Source organism: Daphnia magna, linkage group LG7 (genome assembly GCF_020631705.1).
Source record: "Daphnia magna isolate NIES linkage group LG7, ASM2063170v1.1, whole genome shotgun sequence".
Taxonomy (NCBI): Eukaryota; Metazoa; Arthropoda; class Branchiopoda; order Diplostraca; family Daphniidae; genus Daphnia; species Daphnia magna.
Window position 1 is genome coordinate 3,012,104 of NC_059188.1, and position 27,903 is coordinate 3,040,006.

Sequence of the window (27,903 nt, forward strand, 5' to 3'; positions counted from 1 at the left end):
AAAATTATTTTTTTATATAAAAAATATTGCACCAAATGTTTTTATTGCTGACTGATAGATGGCGTTCGCGTTCGAGCGAGTCGCCCAGCAGGTCTTCGCTTAAGCTCAAGCTCGCGTTTTTTTTTTAGTTGAGCGGTCGCTCGTCGCTCAGTGAAAATCGCGAGTAGTCAAATGTTATTGATTCCAGTCTCGATTGGTTTGTTCATTTTTCATTTACAGCAAGTCTCTTTTTAAATCTGTTGTAACGAGAGACATTTGTTGCACTGTGGCTCATAAATTTAAATATAGTAGGAGCCCAGTCTGGATGAGTTTCTTCGTATACATTCACGCGTCTATTGGCATAAAGAAGGAAAACTTTAACCTTACTACCGACACGAATCGTTTTAAGAAGACTCGCCCACCATTTTATTTTGCAAAGTGTTTTGGTCTATCAATTTTAAAAGTTATTTCGCAAGATGTCCGAGACTACGATTGCCTACAAAGACGTAATGTAACTCAAGTGACGTAAAAATACAATTTACTAATTTCTTATTCAATGTAGCTAGGAAAATTTGCAATAGTTGACATGGTTGTCCACGATTTCAACGAGGAAAGATTAGAAACAGCCCTGATTCCAGACTTTTGGTTGTATGCATTTGGTTACAAGCTGTATTGCGCCTATCCAACGCTAATTAAATCGCGTAACTGGGAAAAGCCAGTAAAGGATAGACAGTATCCTGGCCCAAATTGGACATCCAGCACGATATTCACCAGACTATGTGAACTCTTCAGAGGATGACAGTAATTAAGAATTAACTTCTAAAATTCAACTGCTATCTGCATTACCAAAGTCACCTCCCCCAGTTGGTAATTGAATATTTGAACTGTTAACAGAAACAATTATCGTAGCACATAAATTATGTATTGTCTTTTATTTAGGAGGGGAACTAGTGAAATATAGTGCTGATCAGTCTCAAACATATTCAACGAAGCAACCTCACACTATTGGTAAGTAGTTACCTAAAAATCTTTCTTTTTATTTTTATTGCCAAAATGTGCTGCATGTTAGCACATCAGTCACTTTAATTTGTCGTGTTATTTATTGTACAGGAAGCCAAGCTTTTCCTGATCTCAGCTTTTTAACATCCACACCGAACATCGATGTCGCATCTCAGAACTTAATTATTGGTGAAGCAGCAACAACATTGACCGATTCACGATTCGTAAGGTGCAATCTAGGTATAATTAAATTGTTCTACACTTCAATAGTGAAGTCTGTGATCAATATTGGTTCGAAACGTATTTCTTCTAGGTGATGAGGATTCACAATTCCCCATGGACAATAATAGTGAAACTTCTGCTTCTGAAACAACACAAACTGTGGACGGGGAATCAGTGATCCACAATTTGGAGGGAGTGTTGTTTACCCAACTCAATCTGGAGCAAATGCTGTTTACCCAACTCAATCTGGAGCAAGTGCTGTTTACCCAACTCAATCTGGAGTCAGTGGTGTTTATCCAACGCAATCTGTAAGCAGAGCTGCTTATCCACCAGCTAAAAAATCTGCACATTGTGCTGTTAGCCAGACTCAGCCCGGTAGCAGTATTGTTTTGTCTCCACAACCTGGCGTCAGGGGTGTTTACCCCAAAAAATCAAGAGTTGACAGAATTAACACACAACCTGGAGTCTTATCATCGAAAACAGTTGATGTAGTTCGAAAAACGCATGCACAACCTGCGTTAAATGCTACGATGCCACTGAGATAGATTACTGACCACACTCGTCCAACGCAGAATCACAATTTGACATCGCTTGAGTCTGTCTCTCTTCCCAATAAGGTTGATGATGGTGTTTTGAAAATGTTCTTTAAATGTATGGAAGAATTTAAGGGTATTAAGCAACATTTGCGTTTCATCGAAGAAAAAATCGAAGGAAATCAACTACAAGAGGTAAAACAAGTTGAACTTGACGAGATCCCACTTACTAGTGTGGAGGACTATTTCTTTCAATGCGAAGTTTTAACGAATGCTGGGAAATGTAATGCCCTTGTAAGTCTCTTCATTATTTTAACCCATTGCGAGATTTCATTCTGGATAAAACTAATACATTTTAATTTTATTAGGTGAAGTTTGTCAAATCAATTGGCGGTGCCAATGGACGAGATGTCATCAAGATAGCTTGGTCCGCGTTAACAAAAATTGACTGCAGAGCTCACTGCAACGTGCTCGGAATAAAAAAGGGTGCAAACCAAAAATATAACTTAAAAGGAACAGCTATAGTTAAAGCTGTTCTTGGTACAGTACCCACCAACCGATTAAGAACACCCCCTTCGTTTTGCATGCTTTCTTATGGCGCTATAAGTTTCACAAAAACTGGAATAAATTTTTTACGGCTAAAGATAGATTTTTTCTTCTTTTTTTCCCGATGAGGAGAGAAAATGATCTACAAAATATGTGTGCTTCACATTATTGTAGGACTTACCCCCACGTCCCTACACCCTCGTTCATATATTAAGTACACGCGCATTTCTCTCCATAAGCGTAGTGTTAAAACCAGCTTTTTCAAAAAAAGAAAATTAATACTTAGATTAGCGCTGAAACATTTTTTTTATACCAAAAGATGTTGCGTCATTTAATGAATGTAACCGCGAATAAATTTTTTTGAAAAAAAAAATTTTCAGCTCCTTTTCTTATCCCTTGAAGTTTACTCCCTTCAAAAATTAGGGGCGAAAGTCCTTACTTCTCCTCCAGTCAGTAGGGGCGCTGGCGCACGTACAATGTTCTGAACAAAAAGCAAAGAGTTCAATGGCGGGATTTTGAATGAAAAACGACATCAGTTAATGAAAATCAATATTTCATTTATTCTGGGTTTAACGGTTAGTTTATAAATAAACATAGCTAAGATCAATATCTGGTGTGGCCACCCTTCACTAAAATTGCGGCCTGGCAACGATCTTTCATAGTATTGATATATTTCTTGACAAGCTCAGGTGTCACTTGACGCCCCGCCTTCTCCAGTTTGGTCCATATAGTTTTCTTCGTTACTTTATTTGATTCTTCTAATCTCGATTTCATGAAATCCCAAACTTGCTCTATAGGATTTAAATCAGGGCTTTGTGGTGGTCATACCATCCTTTTAAGAACACCTTTTTTAAGAGAACGTAATTAGTATAGCAATAAAAAAAACTAAAAAAATATATCAATACCCAATTTCTCTTTTCCATCTAAATAAGAGCAACAAAGATTGGACGAATGCTTGGGATCATTGTCCTCCTGAAAAATAAACCCTTCCCCAGGCTAGCTGAGACCTCCAGGAACTGCCTAAGAATTCGAATATTTAACAACTATATCGTAACAAGTAAAATACTAAAATATACTTTGCGAATAAGAATTTGGTGGTAAGTTTCCTTCTTTATTATGCCATCAATTCGGTGCAACGGGAGTACTCCCTTTGAAGAAATGGCTCCCCAACACATTACAGACCCTCCACCAAACTTGACTGTTGGAACGAGACACTCGTTATTATAGCGTTCCCCTGGTGCTCCTCGAACAAAAGTCCGCCTGTGAGTTCCAAAAATTTGTTTCATCAGTAAATAAAACTTTATCCCATTGCCGAGTCGTCCAACTAACGTGTTCTCTTGCAAATTTTAAACGTTTCTGAATGTTCGCTTTACGAAGCAACGGCTTCTTGCATCCCAGATAGGAATTGTTGTTCCATATAGTGGCTCCAAAGCCGTACCAATGGCACCGCTGCGACGAATTCATCCAGTAGATGTTCAAATCTAATCCCCTGAAAAAGAAGTACTTCCGTTTTTCTGCTATGTTTCGTTTGTCCCCAGTCGATGTCCCTAGCCCGTCCCATTTCTTTTCTTTTGGCTCTCTATCAACAGTTAGAAAATTTCGTTATTATCATGTCTTTGTTCAGTGTGGGGAAATTTGCTCACTCCCTTTTACGACAGAGTTAACGTTTCGCTCACTAGATGGCTAGTTCAATAAATTTTGTAAGCAGTTTGTATTATTTTTTTGAATAATTTTCATTTTCATTTTTTTTTTAGTTCATCAAACAGTACTTGGCAACGTTTACGCTCGTTCTGGACTTGGATTGTATAGCGTCTGTGTTCTGCCTCGTGTGAGAAAGCTGGAAAAGAGTATCTCTGTTTCTTGCTTCAGTTAACCCATATAGCACATTTCTGCCGTCGGATGTCCGAATCATGGCCAAACATCCGTTAGATATCTATGTACTCAATGGGTAGTTCCAGGGATGTCCGTCGGCTAGTCACCTTGGAAGTGCAATGGATTTGCGAAAATTATATTCTACGGACCTCCTTCCAACAGCCAAGAAGATTTTCAATTGTTTCATTTAAGGATCGGCCTCGAGCCAATCGGGGCGCTTTTTTGAAAATCAGGTTTCTCATTTCGGGCCATCGAGACGTGGCTCAGGGTGGAAAATTCTTCTCCCCGAATTCAATTGGGGTTTGCAATCAATTGGATTGCAATCAATCGATTCATCATTGCAAAAAACATTACCGATTGACTGTTTCCCCCGATCTATCCGATAACAACCCCGATAATAACTCGTTCTACCCGCTTGCCCCGATTTTTACTCTGAAACCGAAAGAACGGCATTTTCTTTTATTGCTTCGGGGCAACGGGTTAACCTCAAAATTTTCCCCGCACCGCTCCGGTTGAAAAGTGGCACCTCAATTCAACCCCGAATGCACTTTATCGGTGCGGGGCAGTTAACTCGATTAGAACTAATTGGGGCCGATCACTAAGTTTCATTATTAATTGTCAAAATTTCTTTGTTTCCAAAAGGGGAAAACTTAACCGTGTTCAAATTTTTCTATCTAAATAAATCTATTTGCCGGATGGTTTATTTTTAAATTTATTACAAAAAATGAATAAAATTTATGTAAGTCGTGAGTTTGTTTGCACAGGCTTTCCGTTTAGCTTACGGGAATCAAGCCATTGGAAATTAACTTACAGAAAAAAAAATTATTCGGCATCTCATAATATTCAAAGCAAGTATACTTATGATAGGATTTTAATTTCAAATAATAAAAAACTACTTTAAACTTAATAAATCATGCTGAAGTTTAAAATTCAAAAAATATTTAGCATAAATTGTTTAATTTCAATTTATACACTTCTGGTTTAACCTAAGTTCAACATCTTCTTGACTTCTTAAAAATCCTGTATGTGATTTGTTATCGAAAAAAGCTCAAGTATTTTACAACCATTCGATTGTATTGTTCGAAAATGACATGTAATATTGTCGCGGGTGAAAAGGGATTGGCTATCTCTTCGCAGAGATGAGTCATCGCTCTTGGACAACCTGCGATCGTGGTGAAGAAATTATGGTAGAAGTTCGCTCTAAGAAGATATGCGGAAGGGGTAATTCCCGCGACGGTATAAAATCCGGGAGAGGGTCAATAAGAGGTCATCAGTACGCTTCTCCAACTTATGGTAATAGTTTTCCTTTTGTTTGAGTTAAACATTGTTTAGAATTTAAGTCATCAATTTTTGTATTTCAGTATTTTTTTCCCAAAAAAACCCCAGAAAAAAAAAAAAAAAAAAAAAAAAAAAAGAGTAGATAAAGGAGGGGGTGGAAAAAGAAAAAAAAAAAAAAGGGGCATTTTTAAATATTACTAAAATTACATAAATAAAATATATGGGAAAGAATCTACTAATCTACTGGGTAGGGAGTTTCTACGGGAAAAGGAGGGATATCCTAAGCTTCGGGGTTTGGTGCACCATGATGGAAATGGGCACACACCATTTCCATTGATCCCTGGATCGCTGCCAATCGGGCCTTGAATCGGAAGGCACCCCAGGATCTTCCGTTGATTCCGAGAATCGAACGGATTTCGTCGTTCCTGGGGTACCATGATCCAAGAGACCCGACAACCAGGGGGAGAATCCTCCCATGCGAAGAATATTTATCATATTTCCGCTGGTAGGCATTCTCCATACTCCCTGGTTGGTCATAGCAGACCACGACGTCGACCATCACCCGGGAACCGGATAGTTGAAATTCAACATCCGGTCTTTACCTTTGCCCGGGGATGGCATTGTTGATCGTGACGTCGTGTCCCTGCTTGACTAGCAGCGACTCCAAGAGATCTTGGATGGTGTTGTGCCTCTTGGTGGCGAGCTGGAGACCTTCTTCACAGTGGTTAAGCACATGAAACCCGGTCTCGTTTTCCTTTTCGCATCGACGGCAACTCGTATCTTGCTCCTGTGAGCAAAACCACGAGTGCCCCCGAAGAGGAAGGATGTCGAGCCGGGCCCTGTGAAGATATCTCCAGTCTCGGAAGGAGAGGGGGGTCCGGCAGGATACCAGGCGAGCCATGTCTTTCGACTTGTCTTCCAGGGAGAGGCCAGTGGCAACTACTCCCTGGTGGCTCTTATCGGAAAGTAGGTCCCTGGTATAGCGCTGCCGAGCTACTTTCCGAAGTCCGTGGACTGCCTTGACTGGGCTTACGGAGACGTCATCGGCGACAATTCTTATATTTTCATCGCCGGATACATCAATCCGCACTCCCAGTCGTTTGGCAGCTTGGCGGGCAAGAGTCCAAAGATTGGACCCTGCCTCCGCGTACATCAGTCTGTAGAGCCCCCCATCCACGGATCCCGAAAGATATTCCCCAACTGGCAACACTCCTGGATGCTCGTTTCTGAACCCTCGCCGGATGGTTTCATGGAGCTGCTCTCGACATATGTTCCTCACTGTAGGGTCTCTACAAGTGAGGAGCTGAGCAGCCCTGGCGATGGTCCAGATATCGGCATCATCAGTGAGGCGGCATGTTCCTAGGCCCCCAACCCGCCGGTCCGCGTAGAAAAACGGGACCATTGCGTGATTGGGAAGGTTGCAAATAAGGCCTAAGAACTTCCTACACTCAGTGTCCAGTTGGGTGAGGCAGTCTTTCAGGACCCGACCCGAAGCGAGGTGATGGGAAAGGGAAGGTAGAAGGTGGCTACGGAAAATCTCAAGTTTTTGCCATGGTGCGAGGTGGGAGACGGCAATCTTGTCAAGGTTAGGGATAAGGTCAGTGGGAGGACGAAACCGCAATTTCCTGCCGATCGGTGTACCAAGATATGTCTCTTAATCGTCTGGTCCCAAGCACCGAATGGGTTGAGTACCGATTCGGCACAGAGCCTCAGACGGCTTGCCTTTGTCAATGACCAAGCAAGCACACTTCCCGGCGTTGAATTGCAGCCCTAAGGTGTCAGCGGTGAGGGATAAAATGTCTAAAATATTTTGGAGCTCGTCAGGAGAATTTGTAACCACGGCAATGTCGTCAGCATATGCCGTGGTCTTGACGAGCGAGCCAAATAATAAAAATCTGGGGTTGATATTGGACTTTCCGGCCCAGACGAGGGGCTCGGAAGCCAGATTAAAAATAGGGGCGCTAAGAGCGTCACCCTGACGAACACCTGCTGTTGGGGAAATACGAACAGATTCTTTCTGAACGGCAAAATCCATCCGATTCCCCCAGTAAATGTCCGCCAGGATGCGCCGGAGGTCGTCTGGTATCGGAAGAGAAGCAAACAGCTCTCCAAGAACGGCGTGAGGAACAGAACCAAACGCATTGCACATGTCTAGCCATGCTATAGACAGATGCCTACGTTTGGTCCTTGTCTCCTCGACAACGGTCTGCAAGAGCTGTGTGTGCTCCTGGATACCATGGACCCCCGGGAGGAAACCCTTTTGCTCGGGAGATAACCAGCCAAGATCTGAGGCGACCTCTGTGAGTCTCTGGCTGATTCCTCCCGAGAACAGTTTGTAGATGGTCAGAAGAAGGGAAATTGGCCTAAAGTTGGAATAATCGCTTGTGTCCCCTTTCTTAAAGATGGGGACTGTTCGCGATATTTTCCAACAGTTAGGAATTCCAATCTTCCAAACTATTCTACAAACTGTTTCCAGCAAGATGCAGTCGAGGGTCGAGGGCTCTTAGATGTCGATATTCTAGGCCATCGACCCCTGGTGATGTATTTGTAGCCCGGCGAAGTTTAGCCTCAAGTTCTTTTTGGCTAGGCGCACGATTGAGGAAGTCCATCTGGTCCCTTGATGGATGGGACCAGTCGCCGGTGTCGTAGAGTACCCTCGCACTCTGGCACTGCTGCGAAGGTAGACTCGAGCGGTGGTAAGTCCTCTCGAGGTATTCCTCCGCAGCTTCAACAGTGCCATCGTACGAGGGTGAACGATCTCCGAGCACCTCTCGAACGGCTCTTCTTGGGTAGATATTGAAGAGCCGTTGAATCTTCCTCGCTTCGTAGGCCTTGAGCTTGATCTGTCGCCGGGCTTTCTGCATCTGCCGGTTTTGGTTTCTTTTTCTACCATTAGGGTTTCCTCGGGGTTTTTCAGGGCTAGGGTCTTCTAAAATCTGTGCTTTGGGGAGCCAGTCAGCAGTGCAACGTTCGAGGACGCCTTCAAGATCAAGAAGAGTCTCGCAGCTCAGAAAAGCAGGTACCCAGAGACAAGCGAAATCGCTGCCTCTTTGGCTTTGCTCTTCTGAGCTGTCTTGGCTGCATCCACGAACATTTTGCTGACTGGGGGAAAAGGGTTGGGTCTCTTGAAGGGGATCGGGTTGTGGCCCTTCCGGAGCTACAGAAATTTTCTTCTTCCTTCCGGAGATAAGAAATTTCTTGTAGAGGGAGTTCGTAAGAGCCAACTAAAATTTTGTGTATTAAAAGATGCGGTGAACTCCCTCTCAAGAATTAAAATGGGGCTTTGGGTAAAATTTGCTGGAGATTGGGCATTACCAGGCCCCTCCTCTTCGATCGCCGGCATTCCCATCACGGATAACTCTTGACGCTCATCTTCTGTGACAGCGATCTCCTCTTGGAAGGTCGCTACCACAGAAGAATCCCGAACAGAGGTATCCGCGTTGAAAAACCGTGGTGACCGGATGGAGGGTGATTACTGTGGTGCTGAGTGCAATCTCTGGTAATGCCCTTTTAGTGTAGGGCCATCTCCAGCAAATCCACACACTCCGCATTCCCAATATTTAACTAGTCGGAGTGTGTGGGCTGTCTCTAGGTGTCTGTGGATACTACCCATGGCTCTGGTGTTAGTTGCCAAGGTAGTCCACTCACACCTAGGACACTTCATGGGTTTCCCAGGGTATTTTAAAATGATTTTGTCCCCTTCAATTCTGGAAGGGGAAAACGTGGGGAGAGAATAGTGAGCGGGATTAGGAGACCCCTGCAAACCATCCATTGCAGATGCAATGGTTAGTTCGAGGGATTGGCGGAGAATACTGGAGGAAAGGGACTCAGTACAAGGTCTTGCATGTCTGCCGGCTGAAATAAACGAATTAAATTCCTTTTTACAGCCAAGGCAGACATACTGGGTGGTGTTCTGAACCCCTCTCTTAGAATGTCTTTCTTTTATGTGTGTCTCCGCCTATTGTCTCTTGCGATCCCCAGACCAGGGACCGCTACCTCGCTCACCTTGACAGGATTTCTCCCCACATTTCATACATAGATTGACACAGTGGTTAGTTTATGGAGGGGTTTCGGAAGGGGGAATAAACATGTATGGGGGTGGGTGCATTTAAAAATATTACTAAAATTACCTAAATAAAATAAATGGGGAAGAGTCTACTAATATACTGGGTATGGAGTTACTACGGGAAGAGGGGGTTATCCTCAGCCTCGGGGTTTGGTGCACCATGATGGAAATGGGCACACACCATATCCATTGATCCCTGGATCGCTGCCAATCGGGCCTTGAATCGGAAGGCACCCAAGGATCTTCCGTTGATTCCAAGAATCGAACGGATTTCGTCGTTCCTGGGGTACCATGATCCAAGAGACCCGACAACCAGGGGGAGAATCCTCCCATGCGAAGAATATTTATCATATTTCCGCTGGTAGGCATTCTCCATACTCCCTGGTTGGTCATAGCAGACCACGACGTCGACCATCACCCGGGAACCGGATAGTTGAAATTCAACATCCGGTCTTAACCTTGCCCGGGGATGGCATTGTTGATCGTGACGTCGTGTCCCTGCTTGACTAGCAGCGACTCCAAGAGATCTTGGATGGTGTTGTGCCTCTTGGTGGCGAGCTGGAGACCTTCTTCACAGTGGTTAAGCACATGAAACCCGGTCTCGTTTTCCTTTCCGCATCGGCGGCAACTCGTATCTTGCTCCTGTGAGCAAAACCACGAGTGCCCCCGAAGAGGAAGGATGTCGAGCCGGGCTCTGTGAAGATATCTCCAGTCTCGGGAAGGAGAGGGGCGTACGGCAGGATACCAGGCGAGCCATGTCTTTCGACTTGTCTTCCAGGGAGAGGCCAGTGGCAACTACTCCCTGGTGGCTCTTGTCAGAAATTAGGTCCCTGGTATAGCGCTGCCGAGCTACTTTCCGAAGTCCGCGGACTGCCTTACGGAGACGTCATCGGCGACAATTCTTAGATTTTCGTCGCCGGATACATCAATCCGCACTCCCAGTCGTTTGGCAGCTTGGCGGGCAAGAGTCCAAAGATTGGACCCTGCCTCCGCGTACCTCAGTCTGTAGAGCCCCCATCCACGGATCCCGAAAGATATTCCCCAACTGGCAACACTCCTGGATGCTCGTTTCTGAACCCTCGCCGGATGGTGTCATGGAGCTGCTCTCGGCATATGTTCCTCACTGTAGGGTCTCTACAAGTGAGGAGCTGAGCACCCCTGGCGATGGTCCAGATATCGGCATCATCAGTGAGGCGGCATGTTCCCTCGGCCCCCAACCCGCCGGTCCGCGTAGAAAAACGGGACCGTTGCGTGATTGGGAAGGTTAAAAAAAAAGCCCAAGAAACTTCCTACACTCAGTGTCCAGTTGGGTAAGGCAGTCTTTCAGGACCCGACCCGAAGCGAGGTGATGGGAAAGGGAGGGAAGAAGGTGGCTACGGAAGATTTCAAGTTTTTGCCATGGTGCGAGGTGGGAGGCGGCTATTTTGTCGAGGTTAGGGATAAGGTCAGTTGGTGGTCGGAACCGCAATTTTCCTCCGATCGGTGTACCAAGATATGTTTCTTGGTCGTCTGGACCCAAGCACCGAATTAATTGATCACCAATTCGGCACTGGGCGTCAGACGGCTTGCCTTTGTCGAAGACCAGGCAAACACATTCCCGGCATTAAATTGCAGCCCCAAGGTGTTTGCGGTGAGGGTAAAAACGTTTAAAATAATTTGGAGCTAGGAGGGAGAATTTGTAACCACGGCAATGTCGTCAGCATATGCCGTGGTTTTCTAGAGGCGAGCCAAATATTAAAAATCCGGGGTTAATATTGGACTTTCCGGCCCTGACGAGGGGTTCGGAAGCCAGGTTAAAAATAGGGGAACTAAGAGCGTCACCCTGGCGAACACCTGCTGTCGGTAAAATGCGGATGGATTTTTCTTTTCCAACGGCAAAATCCATCCGATTTCCCGAATATATGTCCACCAGGATGCGCCGGAGGTCCTCTGGTATTGGAAGTGATGTGAACAGCTCATTCAGAACGGCGTGAGGCACAGATCCAAACGCGTTGCACATGTCCAGCCATGCAATAGACATGTGCTTTCGTTTGGTCTTTGTCTCCTCGACAACCGTCTGTAAGAGCTGTGTATGTTCCTGAATACCATGGACCCCCGGGAGAAAACTTTGCTCGGGAGATAACCAGCCAAGGTCTGAAGCGACTTGCGTTATTCTCTGGCTGATCACTCCCGAGAACAGTTTGTAGATGGTAGGAAGAAGGGATATTGGTCTAAAGTTGGAATAGTCGCTAGTGTCCCCTTTCTTGAAAATGGGGACAGTTCGCGATGTCTTCCAACAATTAGGAACCCCTAGCTTCCAAACCATTTTACAAACTGTTTCCAGCAGAATGCAGTTGGGGTCGATGGCTCTGAGATGACGGTATTCTAGGCCATCAACCCCTGGTGATGTGTTGGTAGCCCGGCGAAGCTTAGCTTCAAGCTCTTGTTGGGTTGGCGCACGATTAAGGAAGTTCATCTGGTCGTGGAATAATATTCGACTGTGGTGCGGGAGACCCGAGTTCGAATCCTGATATAGCCTAACGTTTTTTCAAGATTAGAAGTCCAATACATGTCATATTTATAGCAAAATGAAAGCCCGTTCGGACATCCTTAGAATGTCCGACGGCGCTGTTGAGGGCGGTCAAAACCAAAAAAAAATACATCCATAGGACATCCAAATCGGATATCGGGCTGTCCGGAGGATATAAAAAAGATGTACTCAACATCCGACCCCGACATCTGTCGGACATCCGACGGACTGCCTTGTGTTATGTGGGAATGGATATTTTTACTCAACAAGGTATTATTTTTAAGTTTTAAAAGCTAATCAGCGGGAGATGCTAGACACGCTATCTCTGCTGTTGAAAGACAGTGCTCCATCCCAACCGGACTTATCTTCCATTACGGAATTTTTTCGGTTGCCAATGAAGGATTTTGATGATGCGAAGAACTTTGAAAAGTTACTCCGAGTTCAAAACAACAAATCAAAAATGGTGAATTAGAAAAGTTCCTTCCCTGGTAGCACACTGATATCCATAGGATGTCCGTCACCCATCCGACTCGTCCGACTCGGACGTCCGAGCCGACTGCCATAGGATGGGCGCTGGACATCCTAATGTCGCGCCGTATGACGTCGGAATTGGGACATCCTTTGGACGTCATGAAAAATTTCCATATGACATCCAAACATCGACAACCAATAGCCATCACCAAATAGACGTCGTCTGGACTTCTTGTTTTGATCCCTATCCTGTCGCAATTGGACATAATTCGTTCTTGCATAGCCCTTCAAATAAAATTCACGAAACCGTATACCTTCGATTAAATGTTTGTATTTCAATTATACGCAACAAATCCACAATAAATCGGTAGAATACGCGCATGGACTTCAACTCAAGAAGCGTTTCCTTAAATTGCAGATGTATGACGTAAGAAGATTTTGTGTTGATCGTTGATAGTATTGGCAACTACTTCTCGATGAATGTCGCCTCCTCTTTGATGAAAAACTCGACTACCTCTTCTAATCCTTCAGTTTCTTCGGTATCAACGTTGTTGCGCAATTCAATACGACATAGACGTTGAACATCATATTCCTCTTGAATATGGAATCCGAGACTGAATAAATCAAAGTAAAATAAAAGTAAATTAAATAAACAGTAACATTATAGATACAAATTATTTAAGATAATTACTCGAGAACCAAAAAGACACCCGGAAGGAGGCATTAAATGCAACTTGAGCAAGGCCAGGTACTTGAACTTTTCTTGGTTGATTGTTTTGATGGACAGTTAATTTGGAAAGGTGTACAAGCTGATTTTCTTCTACACCAATGACCCTTTGAAAAGAAAAAATTTAAATAATTATTAATTAACCATCAATAGAAGTGAACAAAAACTTACTTGGGTCGCGTTACTCATCATTGCTGTCAGAACCAGGCTCCTGTGGGACAATTCCCGTCTTATTCCGTACAGTTTCTGCAGCATGCTTCACAGCATTACGGGTCTCCTTCATAAGTGCATTGTCTGTAACTTGAGCAAACTCTTTCGCATGGCGAATTCCAGCTGTAAAATCAATAAGTTAATAACGAGTTCTAAAAGCAAACATAACTTGTTTAAATACATACTAAAAATTGCTTCAGTAACTTTCATTCCCTGTAACTTATGCTTTTGGGGTTTGTCCTTTCTTTTTTTCCACTCCAGTTTACGACGGCTCGAACTTCAAGTGAAAGGACCCTCTCCCAGGCACGTTTTACAGCATCAGCAAGGGTTTCGCCACCTATTTGTTTCACCATCCTTACCTTAAGTTTAAACAAAAACATAAATTTGTGTCATATTTACCACCAAAAAATTGAAATACAAATATACAACGCAAGTCGTAAAGGTAAACACTAATGTTGAATTAATTTTGAAATAAGAATAAAATTGCATAGACCAATCAAAAAATCTTAAGATAACTAAAGAAAAGTAAATAAATATGTAGAAGTTTTTTTACCAATTTTAAATTTTGATCAGCATTTGTCTCCAAAAGTTTTTCATAGGCAACAAGGTCATCGCGGGTCTTTAATGGCAATTCAGACATATCCACTAAAGTAGACTGATCACTTTCCATAACTCATTGCGATAAATTATTATTGGATTTGACAATCAGCATATCCATTTTTGCTTCCAACTGAGCCGTTGTAATTGGTGAGTAAATTGCATGCTTCAAATGCATTTTTCTTTTAGCTTTAGCTTTTAGCTTAAACAGTTTTTTATATTTTTTACAATTTCAGACGGAGTTTGTGAAATGCACAAATCCATGACAAGAGTTGCAGTGGAGTCTAAGATAAAGAATTGGTTACGTCACTGCCCAAGGTATGCCTTCAAGAACAATGAAGATGGAAAAATTAATGGGGAAGACGAGCTCCGACAAGATGATAGCGATTACAATTGCTGACTAATTTATCATTTTCTACGTAAAGTGCGATTGTTAATGCACTGATTAGATTTCCTATTTTGAGTTTCATATTGCACCTGATCAGTTAAACTATTTTGATTTTCATATTGTAATTGAATAATTTGACTATTTTGAGTTTCATATTGTACCTGAAGAAATAAAATAAATTTTAGTTTTTTTAGATAAATTACTGAGTCCTTTTATTTTATGGAAAATAGCGGGATTGCCGCAAATTCATCAATATATGCAGCGGAAAAATTGAGAACGAATGAGGATACAATTCGTATACAAGACGTTTATTACGCATCTCACTTGTTCCATTGACATCCCAATTCCGTCCGAATGACGTCCAAGGTCTATCCAATGAGACGAGATAGGTACGAGTATGGGATCTCGGCGAAGCGGACATTACCCATACGTAAAAGACCTCCAAAGAATGTAAACTTGGAAATCTGGTATGTTCCAAGTACATCTCAGACGTCTCAAAATGACGTATTTTGGATGTCTCTGGGACACACGGTAGCCTGCGGGAGTTATTAGTTTACGACACGTTTTTTTAAAGGGAAAAAGCGCAGTAACTCGCATACCTTAACAGGGCGGACTTTTTTCGGGAAAAAATTGGATCGCAAAAAACCAAATCCCGCAGGCTACCGCCAAAATGAATGAAAATTGCACCCTAGACTTAACTTTTCACGCTGAATCGAAATATGCAGTCAGAATCATCATAATATGTACACACGCATGTGTAATCAACGGCGAAAGAAAAAAATATAAAGTTTTCCCATGGTCCTAGTTAGTAACATTTTATCTTGAATTTCATATTTTTTTAAAGCCCTTAACAAGGCGATCATTTTGGGATGATATGTGTTTATTTTTGTTCGAACTTGGAATTTTAAATAATTTCCAAAGGTTTTAAACATTCCGGTACTTGAAAATTCGTAGTTTTTACCCCTATTCGTATCTTGTAAGCCAAAGAAAGTTGCTCAATTTTAAGTATGTTATTGTCCTTTATATTGTCTATCTTTTTCCCTAATTAAAACTATTTTTGATTAGCTAGTAACCACTGAATTAAATAAAAACCAGCTTCTTGGCGGCTAAAATTCCAAGAAAATCACCTTTGAGCCTCATGTTCGGCTGATTTCCCTGACGGGAATTTATTGAATTGCAGAGCTTCTGCACCTCTTTTGTCTAAAGACGTCATCGTTTAAAAACGTAAACAAACGCTCTGATCGTTCAAAAAAGCTTATGGGTTTTGCCTGGTTCAAGTCAAGGCTCACATTGTTACGTACAAACATTTCGTCTGCACCCAGACCCAATTTAGATCTCGATATTTAAGAATCGATAGTAAATACCAGTGTTTCGGATTTTCTAAATTTGCCGGATTTGACTCAAATCCAAATCATTGCGTGTGTTTTGAAATCCGTTCCAAATCCTAAGCTCGAAAAAATCAGCAAAATCCAATCCAAATCAAATCCAAATCCAACTCCAAATCCAAATCATTTTAAATTTGAGAAAATCCGATCCAAATCCGATCCAAATCCGATCCAAATCCGATCCAAATCCAATCCAATTCACAATCAATTGTTAATTTTATGATTGCAACATGTAACACATAGTTACATACAAGTTCTTCTACATATTTCTGTGTCAAGGTAAAAATTTTTAAAATTTCCTTTTAATTTTTTTGAAATTAATCCCTAATTTAATATCAAATAAAAATCCAAGACTAATTGGATTAGTTTACTTTTTAATAGAAGTTTTGCTAAAAAGTCTGTTCGACTTTTGATTTCTTACAAAATCCATATTTTTTTAAAAACTATAATAACAGGTTCCTTTAGATTTCTTAAGTTGGATTAAATCTTTTTATTTCTGAGTATTCTGACTGACAATGGTGAAAAGAGCAAAAAAAAAGAGTTAGCCACAATTCATCATTTGTGTTTGACAGGAGTCACAGGACTCATAAGTTTCATATTTCGCTGACGAAATCACGAAATTTTTCAATCTAATAAAACGGTAAAGAGTAAATGTCTGGGCTTACAGAGGATCAAGTGCAGAGTCTGCAGACGACAAGAAAAGTAAATACTAAACAGTGGCTGGGTGGTACAGGAAAAAAATTCTAAATTGGAAAAAAATCCGAAACAGATCTTTATAAAGGATTTGGATTTGATTTGAAAAAATCCGGGTTTTTTTTGTGGGGATCAAATCCGATCCAAATCCAAGCCATTGAAAAATAAGGCAAATCCAAATCCCTTAAAAATCCGGGAGGATTTGGATTTGATTGGATTTGGATTTGATTTGAAAAAAAAACACGAAACACTGTAACACGTATTTACTAAATACGTCACACTTTCATTTAGATAAAACGATTATTCATTTAGATAGAATGAAATATTGTTTTTAAAAGCACTATTTATGAGGATTCAGCCGTTAATATCATTGCAATCATTTTGCAAGGCTTGTCAAGCCTCGTTGTGCACTAGGGTCTTAACATAGGGTGGTACGGAGAATTTCAACAATAGGGTGGTGCGGAGAACTTCAAAAACTGGGGTGGTACGGAGAACGTATTATTTCGAACCCGAAAGAAAACCTTCTCCGTACACCCACCGAGACCATATTGGTTCTTTCTTGCACTTTGTTTGACGACCAGGGATAACTTTGTTTTCTTTCTGAAAACTATCTAAAACATTTTTTACAGCTGTTATACTTCGACCTACGCTCTTTGAAATTACTCGATAAAAAGAACCACCCTCTCGCATTGTTACCATTATACTTTTCTCTATCACTGATAAATCACTTCCCTTTCCCATATTAATTACTTGCATGAGACACTGCCCTGGTTCTGCCACGACGCGCAATATAAGAATAAAGTAACTTTCTACAATCAAACTTTTCAATTTTTGAAGAATGAAAAATAAAGGTGTGGGTAAAATTCCCAAGGTCTACTTATTCATTAGATGGTAATTAGTAAGATTCAACAGACGTGTCTAGCTTTTTCATTCAAAATCCCGCCATTGAATTCTTTGCTTTTTTTTCAGAACGTTGCGGGGCACGCGCGACAGCGCCCCTAGTGACTGGAGGAGAATTTAGGATTTTCGTCCCTAATTGTTGAAGGGAGTAAACTTCAAGGGATAGGAAAGGGAGCTGAAATTTTTTTTTTTCAAACAAATTTATTCGTGGTTCTTTTCATTAAATGACGCAACATCTTTTGGTAAAAAAAAATTCAGCACTAATCTAAGTATAAATTTTTTATTTTTGAAAAAGCCGGTTTTAACACTACGTTTATGGAGGGAAATGCACGTGTACTTAATCTATGAACGAGGGTGTAGGGACGTGGGGGTAAGTCCTACAAAATGTGAAGCACACATATTTTGTAGATCATTTTCTCTCCTCATCGGGAAAAAAGGAAGAAAAAATCTATCTTTAGCCGTAAAAAATGTATTCCAGTTTTTGTGAGACAGGTAGCACCATAAGAAAGCACGCAAAACGAAGGGGGTGTTCTTAATCGGGTGGTGGGTACTGTAAGCTATGACAAACTTGCTTCACATTACTATGCTGGTTCTAACTTCTCTATTTTTTTATTTTTGCACAGATGGAATCAAACTGAATGCTTCGATCAAGGATATTACATTGCAAGAGTTTGAGACTTCTACAATGTCATTTTTTGTTAGAGCTCCTGGTTTAATAAAAAAAAGAAAAGAAAAGACTGCTTTTAATGGAAGTCGTGATAGCGATGCTGGGAAAGATGACGACCCATAATCATCCAGAAGAGTTCATCGTTTATCAATTGATCGTTCAATTTTCTATGTTCATGGAGTTATCATGTGTTCTGGTTGTAATGTTCTGTTTTGCAAAGGCTAGCCAATGACAATAAAAATATTTTTGATTCACGATAATTGTGCTTTATCCAATTACATACGTTTTATATATAGAAATGAATGGTGAGAATACAAATAACAACATTAAAAAGACATAATAATGTATGTTTTTTGTATCTTCAATGAACATACCAAGGTTATTCAGAAGAGAACTATAATAGTATATGACTAAATGGACATTGAATGAGCGGCAATCTCTTATTTAAGCCTTTCTGTTATGGCCCCAGCTATTACTTCCACGGACATTCTAAGGACATCTTTTCCAAGTCTTTAACTTCAGTGGTGTTCTTCACCACTGTAGATTTCGAATACTAAAATTAGAATGTCCGTAAGACGTCCAAGGTCAGGCTTTCTTAGCACAACCACACAGCACCGGGTAATGTTTAAGACATCCCAAGGATATCCGGTAGTCCCAAAGACATCCGGGACTAAAAAAATATGCCTTTAGGATTGTTTGTCGGGGATACTTTGGGACAAGGACATGCCTGACCAAAAAACATATGTCTTTAAGATGTCCCGTCAGGCCTACTATTGGGACAAGACAAAGGAAGACTAGAAAAGGATGTCTTGAAGACGTCCTGCAGGGGATACTTTAGGACAAGGGCATGCCAGACCAAAAAAAGGTGGCTTTTAGATGTCCTGTCGAGGATACTTTTGAACAAGGCCTATTCGGACTACAAACAGATGTCTTAAAGATGTCCTGTAGTGGATACTTTTGGACAAGGCAGTGGAAGACCCAAAAAGATGTCTTTAACATGTCCTGTCGGGGATACTTTTGGATAAGGCCATTTCGGAATGCAAAAAAATGTCTTTAAGATGTCCTTCGGGGGATACTTTTGGGTAAAGCCATTTCAGACTATACGTCTTAAGTACGTCTTATTTTAATCTTTGTGTTATGTCCCGAGTTAGTCTTTGAGCGGACATCCTAAAGACATCTTTTTTTGGTCTTCGAACCGCCTTGTACTAGAGTAGGCATAGCTGGATCTCTTAAAAACATCCTTTTTTAGTCTTCGATAGCATTATTGTCCTAAAATAGTCTATAGACTATAGACGCTATAGACGTCCTATGGACATCCATGGTCCCCAAAACAAGCTGTCATACTCCATGTAAAGTCATTTATATGATGATTTTGTACGTCTTGTAATATATGTAGTGGCATAGTGGTAGGAGACAAGTCTGCGAATCTATGGGTCAGAGGTTCAAGTCTAACCAACACATACGTAATCTTATTTCTTTTATTTTACCTTGAACTCTTGACAGTCACTTGCAGGACATACCTTGAACGTCAGGTGTGGGATATCCTGGGGAGTACCATCGGGATATATATAGGATGTCCAAAGGATGTCAGCTTCTGACGTCCTATGGACATCGATGGTACCAAATGTTGTACTATGGATATCCTCGGTAGTACAATAGGGATATATATAGGATGTCCAAAGCATGTCGCAACGTCCTATGGACGTCTATGGTATCAAGTGTTCTACTAGGGTTAAGACGTCCTGATTTTAGCCTTCGACAGCATTATCCCAAGGTAATCCTGAGCGGACATCTTAGAAACCTCCTGTTTTAGTCTTCGATGGCATTGTCCCAAGGTAGTCCTGAGCGGACATCTTAAAGACATCCTTTTTTAGTCTGAAATGGCCTTATCTAAAAGCATGAAGGAGGAAAGGAGGAGGAGCGACTCTCATAAGGCCCTGCAGACAAAATTGTCGAGATGCTGTTATTGCCGTTGGCAATAGATTAGTTCTTTTTTTCGTCACTAAATGTACGTTAAACATGATTTTCAGATGTTCAGTTCAGTTGCCATCGTTACGAGCTTTAGTCTGCGGCCAAAGCGTCGACAAGCTCCCCCAAGTTGGCTGCCCAATGCATTCTCTCAAATTGATGAGCAATATTATTTATGATTTTTTAGTTATTTGTTTTAAATATGTCACCAAACAAATGAGTGATGATTTGTGTGGAGCGATTCATACAAAAAAACACACTCACTCAAAACTCTCAAAATTATAGTCTTCCTTCTGTTACCTGATTGGAACATACATCTTTTTAGTTTGTTTTTGAACTCTGCGCGTTTTATTTCTATGGCAAGAAAATCAATGTGTAAACGTACTCTTACGCATCTAGTGACAAAAAAAAGAACTAAGTTATTGCCAATGGCAATTACAGCATCTCAATATTTTTTAGCCCGAGTTGCGCCTCCTCCATTCCTCCTTCATGCTAAAAGTACCCTTTACAAGACATCTTAAAGACATCTTTCCATATAGTCCGAAACTGCCTTGTACAAAAGTATCCCCGACAGTGCATCTTTAAGACATCTGTTTGTAGTCCGAAAAGGCCTTGTCCAAAAGTATTCTTGACAAGACATCTAAAAGACATCTTTTTTGGTCAGGCATGTCCTTGTCCTAAAGTATCCCCGGCAGGACATCTTAAAGATATCCTTTTCTAGTCTTCCTTTATCTTGTCCCAATAGTAGGCCTGAAGGGACATCTAAAAGATGTCTTTTATTTGTCAGGTATGTCCCTGTCCCAAAGTATCCCCGACAAGACCTCCAAAAGACATCTTTTTTTGGTCTGCCATTTCTTGTCCTACAGTATCCCCGGCAGGACGTCTTCAAGACATCCTTTTTCAGTCTTCCTTTGTCTTGTCCCAATAGTAAGCCTGACGGGACATCTTAAAGACATCTATTTTTTGTCAGGCATGTCCCTATCCCAAAGTATCCCCGACAAGACATCCAAAAGACATCTTTTTTTGGTCTGGCATGCCCTTGTCCTAAAGTATACCCGGCGGGACGTCTTCAAGACATCCTTTTTTAGTCTTCTTTTGTCTTGTCCCAAAAGTAGGCCTGACGGGACATCTTAAAGACACATTTTTTTTTTCAGGCATGTCCTTGTCCCAAAGTATCCCTGACAAGACATCCTAAGGACATCTTTTTTTAGTCCGGGATGTCTTTGGGACTACCGGATATCTTTGGGATGTCTTAAAGATTACCCGTTGCTATGTGGGATATGTGTAAAGAAAACGGAAAAGCAACCGTTCGACTAGCACCACCGCGAGCCGCACTAGTCGCCCCTCTTTACGCCTGGTGGAATCATAGCAACTTTCTCAAGCTCTAGCGTTCCATGTCCCATTATAAGGGAGATAAAATAAAAAGAGATAAAATAGAAAAAGGGGTTTCGTTTTCAATTTTATTTTCATTAAACATCCTATTCCTGTGTGATTTGTCTTAAATTAACAATATTTCATGGGATTCAATAGAAGGAAACTGATAAAAAGAATGTTTCTCGAACTTATTTCGTTAAGTCAATCATGTGTCTTAACCGGTCTTAACGATTCTTGAACTAGTATTTACAACTGGAAACGATTACATATTTTATAAATTGCAAGGAACGAAAATGGAAAATCTGCCAATAGTTGCGGTCAGTAGTATATCCATTTGGATTTGGTTGGGTAAGTTTCAAAAGGATGACGCATCTTTACGGCCAATGTGGTCGTAAAGATAAAACGGCCTTGTCACAAACAGCGGTCAGCGGTCTACCCTAGATTTTATAACATACCTAAAAAGAAAAAGAAATAAAGGATGTATTATGTTTCAACCATTTACGTTTAAGTTTTAATGCTCCCATTGGTTTTAGCTGAGTTCTTAGTTAACTTCTTCACAGAAATAGCTTGAAACTCTTGGATAAACTAGTAATCCTTATGCGTCTGAATGACTAGAGTTTGTCGAAACAAGAAAACTTACAACCTCTTTTCATATGATAATAGTTATACTACTCAATTTTTGAAAAAGGAGCAAAAATGTTTGTAGGGAACAGCTAGGAGCACTTATTTTTTGCCTGGTCAATAGCTCGCAATGTCCCTTAAATTAAAATTGAATTGAAAGTGAGATAATGCAACGTCATGTTGTTTTTTTCCTAAAAACTTAACTTGTTACAAACGCACACTACAATTTGTTCATTTGCTAAGTAACGCCTGCCAATTCGTGGTCATCCTACCAACAGATTTTCTTTCCCCTAGATAAAAACTTGCAGAAAGGGAAGAACTTCGGTTTTCGTGTCACACCGGTTACGTTTGGTACACTTAACAGCCACGACATAAATTATAGCAGAAAATCGATAGTAGTTCTAATTATGGTCTTCCAATATAATCACTTTGTTCATCCGAAATCGTTCGCTAGCAATATGGCAAAAGAAAGGTGTTAAGCACAGAACTATACTGCGTCGGCAATGTCAACCTATATAAGTCAAACTAGCCTAATTTGTTTTTACGATAAGTTACTCCATATACGGAATTCAGATCGAGTAGACATTTTCATTTCGAAGCTGGTTCTTGTATACCAAAGTAGAACATGCGTGGAAGTGTCTTCAGAACGTTTTTCATTATATTTTCGTATAGCCGATTATGGCGAAGTGGATGCAGGAGTACGTCCTATATTTGTTTCTTTCGTTATCGCTAAAACGGTATGTTTATGTTAAAGATACTAAAAGCTGATCAAAAAGTTGATTGAGGAAAAGCCTTACGAAAAAGACTCGGCGCGCACCTCGCTACACTTTCCGTCGATGCGTGCTAAATAGGTACGTAATAAAAAAATACGTTTAGAAACTTCCGCGCATGACTGTATAGTAGATCACTTTTTACACGCCCCAATATAGAGACTCAAATCACAGGAACGGTACAGCTACACCCCAACCCAAAATCAGAAACGATTTCGATTGAATCGAGAAAAAAAATAGAGAAAGTGTCACAGCATACAATGTGGACTATTTCGAGAGTTAGGACATTCACGTCTGAAAATGATCTTCAAAACATTGATTAGGAAGCAAACCTTGAAACCCAATTATTTACTGGTCTTATCATCGAAGAAGACAAAAAAAATGCATTTTGCCATGCAAATTTCAAATACTTCGATTGGGATACTTACATTCGCCTAGGTACTTCCTTTAGTCAAGAAGTGTATCTTGCAGTTTTGCAAATTTCCGGCTTCAAATGAGGATAAGGATATCAAAACAGGAGACGAGTTTGCAGGTTCCAGATAGCTTAAAGAATGTCGATCGCTTCAGCTTCAGCGTTATTAGAAGCGTGAACTACAGTAGATTTCATCATGTTGGTGTTTCCCGTGAAACCAGTATTGCCGGTGTTGCCTGTATTTCCAGTAAAAAGAGGCTGCCGAATGTCTGACTTTTCGCCGTTGTTTGGTTGATGGCGCTGTTCACAACTTGGAAGGGCGAATCCCAAAGATCGACAGTAAACAATTTTCCGAAAAGCTTTACGAAAATTGTCGGATATCAATGCATACAAAAAGGGGTTTACACAGGAATTCATATATGCTAATACGTGGGAAATTATTTGTATCATGACTGTAAAGGGTGTGATCTCGAACAAGGCCAGACTCTTTAAAACTAGAACAAGTTGGATGGGACACCAACACACGGCAAATATAACGACTACAATGCAAACCATACGTGTGACACGTTTTTTACCGCGTCGGCTCTCAGCCGAGACGCGCCCACCTGGAGCTACTCCTCTCCATAAACGCATAAGCATACATATATACAATCCGCAAATCAGTAATAGTGGAATGACGTAAGATGTTGCAAAAAAAGTGATCTGAAAGACATGGTAGCTCCATCCCTCCTAAAATATAAATTTTGTTAATCGAATTATTTCTTGTGCATAAGTCATCTTAGTTTTACGTTTGACCCTCCACCAGACACAAAGAGTATTTTGTACTTCAAACAACCAATGTATTCTCTTATGATCTAGAGCACTAATGCCAAGGACGAATCAAACGAAAAAATATGAGGCGTTTGATATTGTTTTGTCGTGAGCAAAACACCACCCAAATTAGTAAATTTGATGCCGCATAGGGTTGGCAAAAAGTATGAAAATTTCAACCGTTTTGTGGTTTGTTAGGTTTTTCCGGGTTTTTGCGATTTTGAAGAGAGCAGAAACTTTTGTTCTTTGTCTTAAAATAAGAACACGTTCTGACAAAACAGAACAGACTAAAGTTTTTCTTTAGGACCCCCCACCCTAGAAATGAAAACGCATCTGGAGGTCCGTGCAATAACCAATTACGTCTGCAGTGAATTTTCAAAGATTTCATTGTCTTCAATCTAGATTAAGCGACCGTTTTTACTTCTTGACCCATTGTGTCTGGTGTGAAATGACAACTTTTTTGTTTTGTTCCTTTTTTTCTCTTTACGGTTCACAGTTAAAAAATATTCGAAAAGTAATAATTACCTTTTGGAGAAATACGCATACGGAATATTCTTCCTCGGCAAAGAGGTACATAACTTCTCCATGCGCCATTAGCAATGGGACACAGGCCACGAAGATAACAACCTTATTGGTAAGGAGAAAAAATTATAACGAAAAAAAGTGTGTGTCTGAAAAATTTTTAATTAAAGGTGCATATTTTACCCAAGTGACGGCAATGGCCCAGTAGGTGTTCACTTCCGTTCGAATCGACATTGAAGTAATTGGATGAACGACAGCTAGATAGCGATCAAGCGACATAAGAACCAAAGTGTACACGCTGGCATATGCTGTTACAATCACTAGGTATTGAACTATTTTGCACCAGGCGTCGCCAAATGGCCAAAAAGGTAAAGCATAGTCGGAGGCAGTGAAAGGAACACAGAAAACGATAAATAAAAGATCAGCCAGGGCTAAATTGATGATGAGCAAGTTTGTTGTGTTGCGCATCTGCTGATTTGCCGCAACAACAACCACAACCAGAGCATTGCCAATAAACCCAACTACAACAATAATTCCAAATATGATTGGAACCTTTAATGAAAAAAACAAACAAAACAAAACAAAACAAAAAAATAAAAACAAAAAAAAAAGGAAAAGAAATGAAAAAAACGGATTAGATAATTTCTTCAAACATAAAGCAGCTGTTGCTGAGCATGTAAAATGATCGTATCTCATACCACTATAGAAATGATGCGTTGCATAGCAAAGCCATGAGAGTAATCCGGTCTGAATTCCTCTATCCCAGAGCTTTTGTTCGCACAAAAAGGCAAACTAGCATAGCGTGAAAGATTACATAGTCCATATCGGTTGTCCAGAGAATGAGACATATTTGGATAGTTGGAAATCATTCCGTTTCCGTCCATGGCCGTTTCTGCCGTCAAATCCTCCATGATATCCATCTCTGGGACATCAATATTCACAACCGTGTGGCCAATGCGTGGTTGATATTGACCGGGCCGAGAAAGGTGAAAATGTTTTGCTTAACAAAAACAGAAAACAACATTTCTGATTAAGTTTGGTCATTTCAACGAAAACAATTTTATTTTGAGTTCACAATCAGCCAGAACTAGGTCTACCTATAAAAAGTCAAAAAAATTCCAATACGAATTTTTGAGGTTGAGAATTTTCGAACAAAAGTGAAAACATATTCAAGAGACAAAATTGTAACAACAAATGTAACATGTCGAAGGAAACGTGTTTTTGAACAAAAATGTGGGCAGTATTACTGCAACTTAAAAAGGAGGGGAAATGGCTTGCAAAGCAACAAATTACAGCCCTGTAAGCTGTTAACATTTTAATTATTCATAATCATGGAAAAAAAATGGTTTCTTTGCAGATATTTCAAAGAGCATGCTGCCTCTTTATCAGCTGTAAATTGACTTAAACCAAATCAATAAACAAAATAAAAAAAATAAAAATAGATTAGATAATTGAGGAACCCATTGAGGAACCCATTGATGAACTGATTTCTTTCAAAACTCAGCTTTTCACGCTTTTGTAATTCCTTTTGAATGTTTGAACAGTTTTCCACGTAAAAAGTGTAATTTCTTTTTTCTCGAAAACAAAATCATTACAGCTACAGTATGTAGACAAACGGACTAAGCTTCGTAAGGTACTATGGGGCGGCTATTTATAACTTTATCCCGCTTAATATACGGACCTAGCTTCAAAAGCCTTAAAGGCAGTAAAATACTTACTGATACTTACTCAACTCGGCATCGAATTGATTGACATCAGTGACTTTTCACTTTTTTTTTGTCACATTACTACGCAATTTATCTTACAACGGATTTCTATGACTTATTATAATATCGCTAATCTAGTAAAATAGCGTAACATAGGGTAAGTTCACTGGACTTCAAGTTTTCTTTGTTGAGCTGGGGTGCGGGCTAACGTTAATGTACGTCCACACACCCCCAGCCATTACAAAGGAGCAGCTTAGTTTTGAGGCAGATCTTTGTGAAAGGAACACTTTTAACAAACAGAATATGAGGAAAATAAACAAACCGGTAGTAGCTGGAGAAGACTTACAGGAAAGGGTTGTTATTTCCCAATAGCACTTTCAAAACGTCAATGAATTTATTTAAAAATGTGTTCTCTTTTCAGCTGCAAACCAACTGAACCTGGGCTGACTGTCGTCTCGCGTCTCAGCATTTCCAGTAGAGAACGAGGGTGTCGCATAGGACGCTGCGCAGAAGCTGCGCAGAAGCGAGAAGACGTAAAATTCTACAATTTAGTCTTCCTCGGAATAGTTCCCGCCCTACCGACGAGGATCACAAGACATAGCCTACGCAAAAGTTTAAAAGATATTGAGCTTATTCCCACCTACTTCGAGACTTCTTGAGATTGAACGTTTCAGCCGCACCATTTGATCCCAAAGTTGGGCTTCAGTCCCATCTCAACAGTCGTAGGCTAACTATGCAAATACAAACGTGCGTGTGTGTGATAAGGGAAGCTTTACTATGTGTCTATGCAAAATCAGGAAGTACTTCTATATGTTAACTACACAGTACTTATATCTCAATGAGTTAACTTATCCCAAACATTCAATGCTCTATTTTCCGGTTTAACTTATACGGCAAGCCAAATGTACCGGCCGAATCGAATGATGATCCGCGCGCAACCATAATGATAATTTTCGAATCGATGATATGCTTTTGGACTTGATGATGTCTCTGTCGCCTAAGGGGTGTCTGCAGCTCACAGATAGGAACACTGCTAGCTCTACGCCAGGACACCACCGCTGGGCGGGGGAGAACCTGCAACTCGGTGGGCATTGGTGGACTTATATTTCCAAAAATTACTTGGTTACCACAAAAAAATTTTACTAATTAGTAGGGGAGAGTGGGGGTAATTGATACACTTTTTGGTTTTTTGTATTTCTTGAAAAAAAAACTGAAAAATTTAATATAAAAATTATATAGAATTGTAGCTTATTATCTCAGCTACTAAAGGATATTTTTTTATGAGAAAGATTAATTTTAATAGAAGTAAATTGTAAAAACTGAGGTCGAGTGTTTCAATTGCCATGGTAGCAGGGCAATTGAACGGTGTGTCGATGTAATTGCAACGTGGGTTTTCCATAAGGAAGCTTCTTCATACCCACATAAAATGAAAATCACGATATCTCAGCAGCCACAACTGCTAGTGTGATCAAATTTTACCATTAGGTACAATGCGATATACGATTTTGAAAATATACTTAAAGTAGATCGTAATTTAGTTTAAAATATTTAAATAATTAAATTTAAAAAAACCATTAGCAACATGCTTTTTAAAATAAATCCAAAACAGGGAATACAGTATTGTAGTTGTGTTAACATGATGATTTACATTTGTTTAAATGAATTACGTGAATACTTG

General features: G+C 40.5%; 2 protein-coding genes and 1 long non-coding RNA gene across 5 annotated transcripts; 1 reads left to right on the forward strand and 2 right to left on the reverse strand.

Moving 5' to 3' along the window:
- The first annotated feature begins 774 nt into the window (after positions 1-774).
- LOC116927532 lies at positions 775-18,217 on the forward strand. Its single transcript, XM_045176130.1, has 8 exons — positions 775-780; positions 831-846; positions 919-987; positions 1,090-1,218; positions 1,453-1,575; positions 1,861-2,027; positions 2,108-2,273; positions 17,999-18,217. Exons 1-8 carry the CDS (start codon positions 775-777, stop codon positions 18,163-18,165), a joined length of 843 nt encoding a protein of 280 aa, XP_045032065.1. The 3' UTR covers positions 18,166-18,217.
- LOC116927349 lies at positions 12,792-13,701 on the reverse strand. Its single transcript, XR_004396607.2, has 4 exons — positions 13,598-13,701; positions 13,374-13,535; positions 13,167-13,309; positions 12,792-13,089 (listed from the first exon to the last, which is right to left on the reverse strand). It is a non-coding gene; the product is annotated as an uncharacterized LOC116927349 (long non-coding RNA).
- A 3,239-nt stretch (positions 18,218-21,456) lies between the features above and the next one.
- Positions 21,457-26,723, reverse strand: LOC116927348 (allatostatin-A receptor). 3 transcript variants are annotated; one of them, XR_006649614.1, is made up of 6 exons: positions 26,572-26,723; positions 25,218-25,519; positions 24,703-25,071; positions 24,523-24,624; positions 23,204-23,916; positions 21,457-21,839 (listed from the first exon to the last, which is right to left on the reverse strand). XR_006649614.1 is itself a non-coding variant. In XM_032934360.2 (5 exons), exons 2-5 carry the CDS (start codon positions 25,437-25,439, stop codon positions 23,320-23,322), a joined length of 1,290 nt encoding a protein of 429 aa, XP_032790251.1. In that variant the 5' UTR covers positions 25,440-25,519; positions 26,548-26,703; the 3' UTR covers positions 22,883-23,319. The 3 variants fall into 3 exon arrangements, 1 of the variants encoding a protein (XP_032790251.1); XR_006649613.1 differs by having other exon boundaries at positions 26,548-26,703; XM_032934360.2 differs by lacking the exon at positions 21,457-21,839 and having other exon boundaries at positions 22,883-23,916; positions 26,548-26,703.
- Between the last annotated feature and the right edge of the window lie 1,180 nt (positions 26,724-27,903).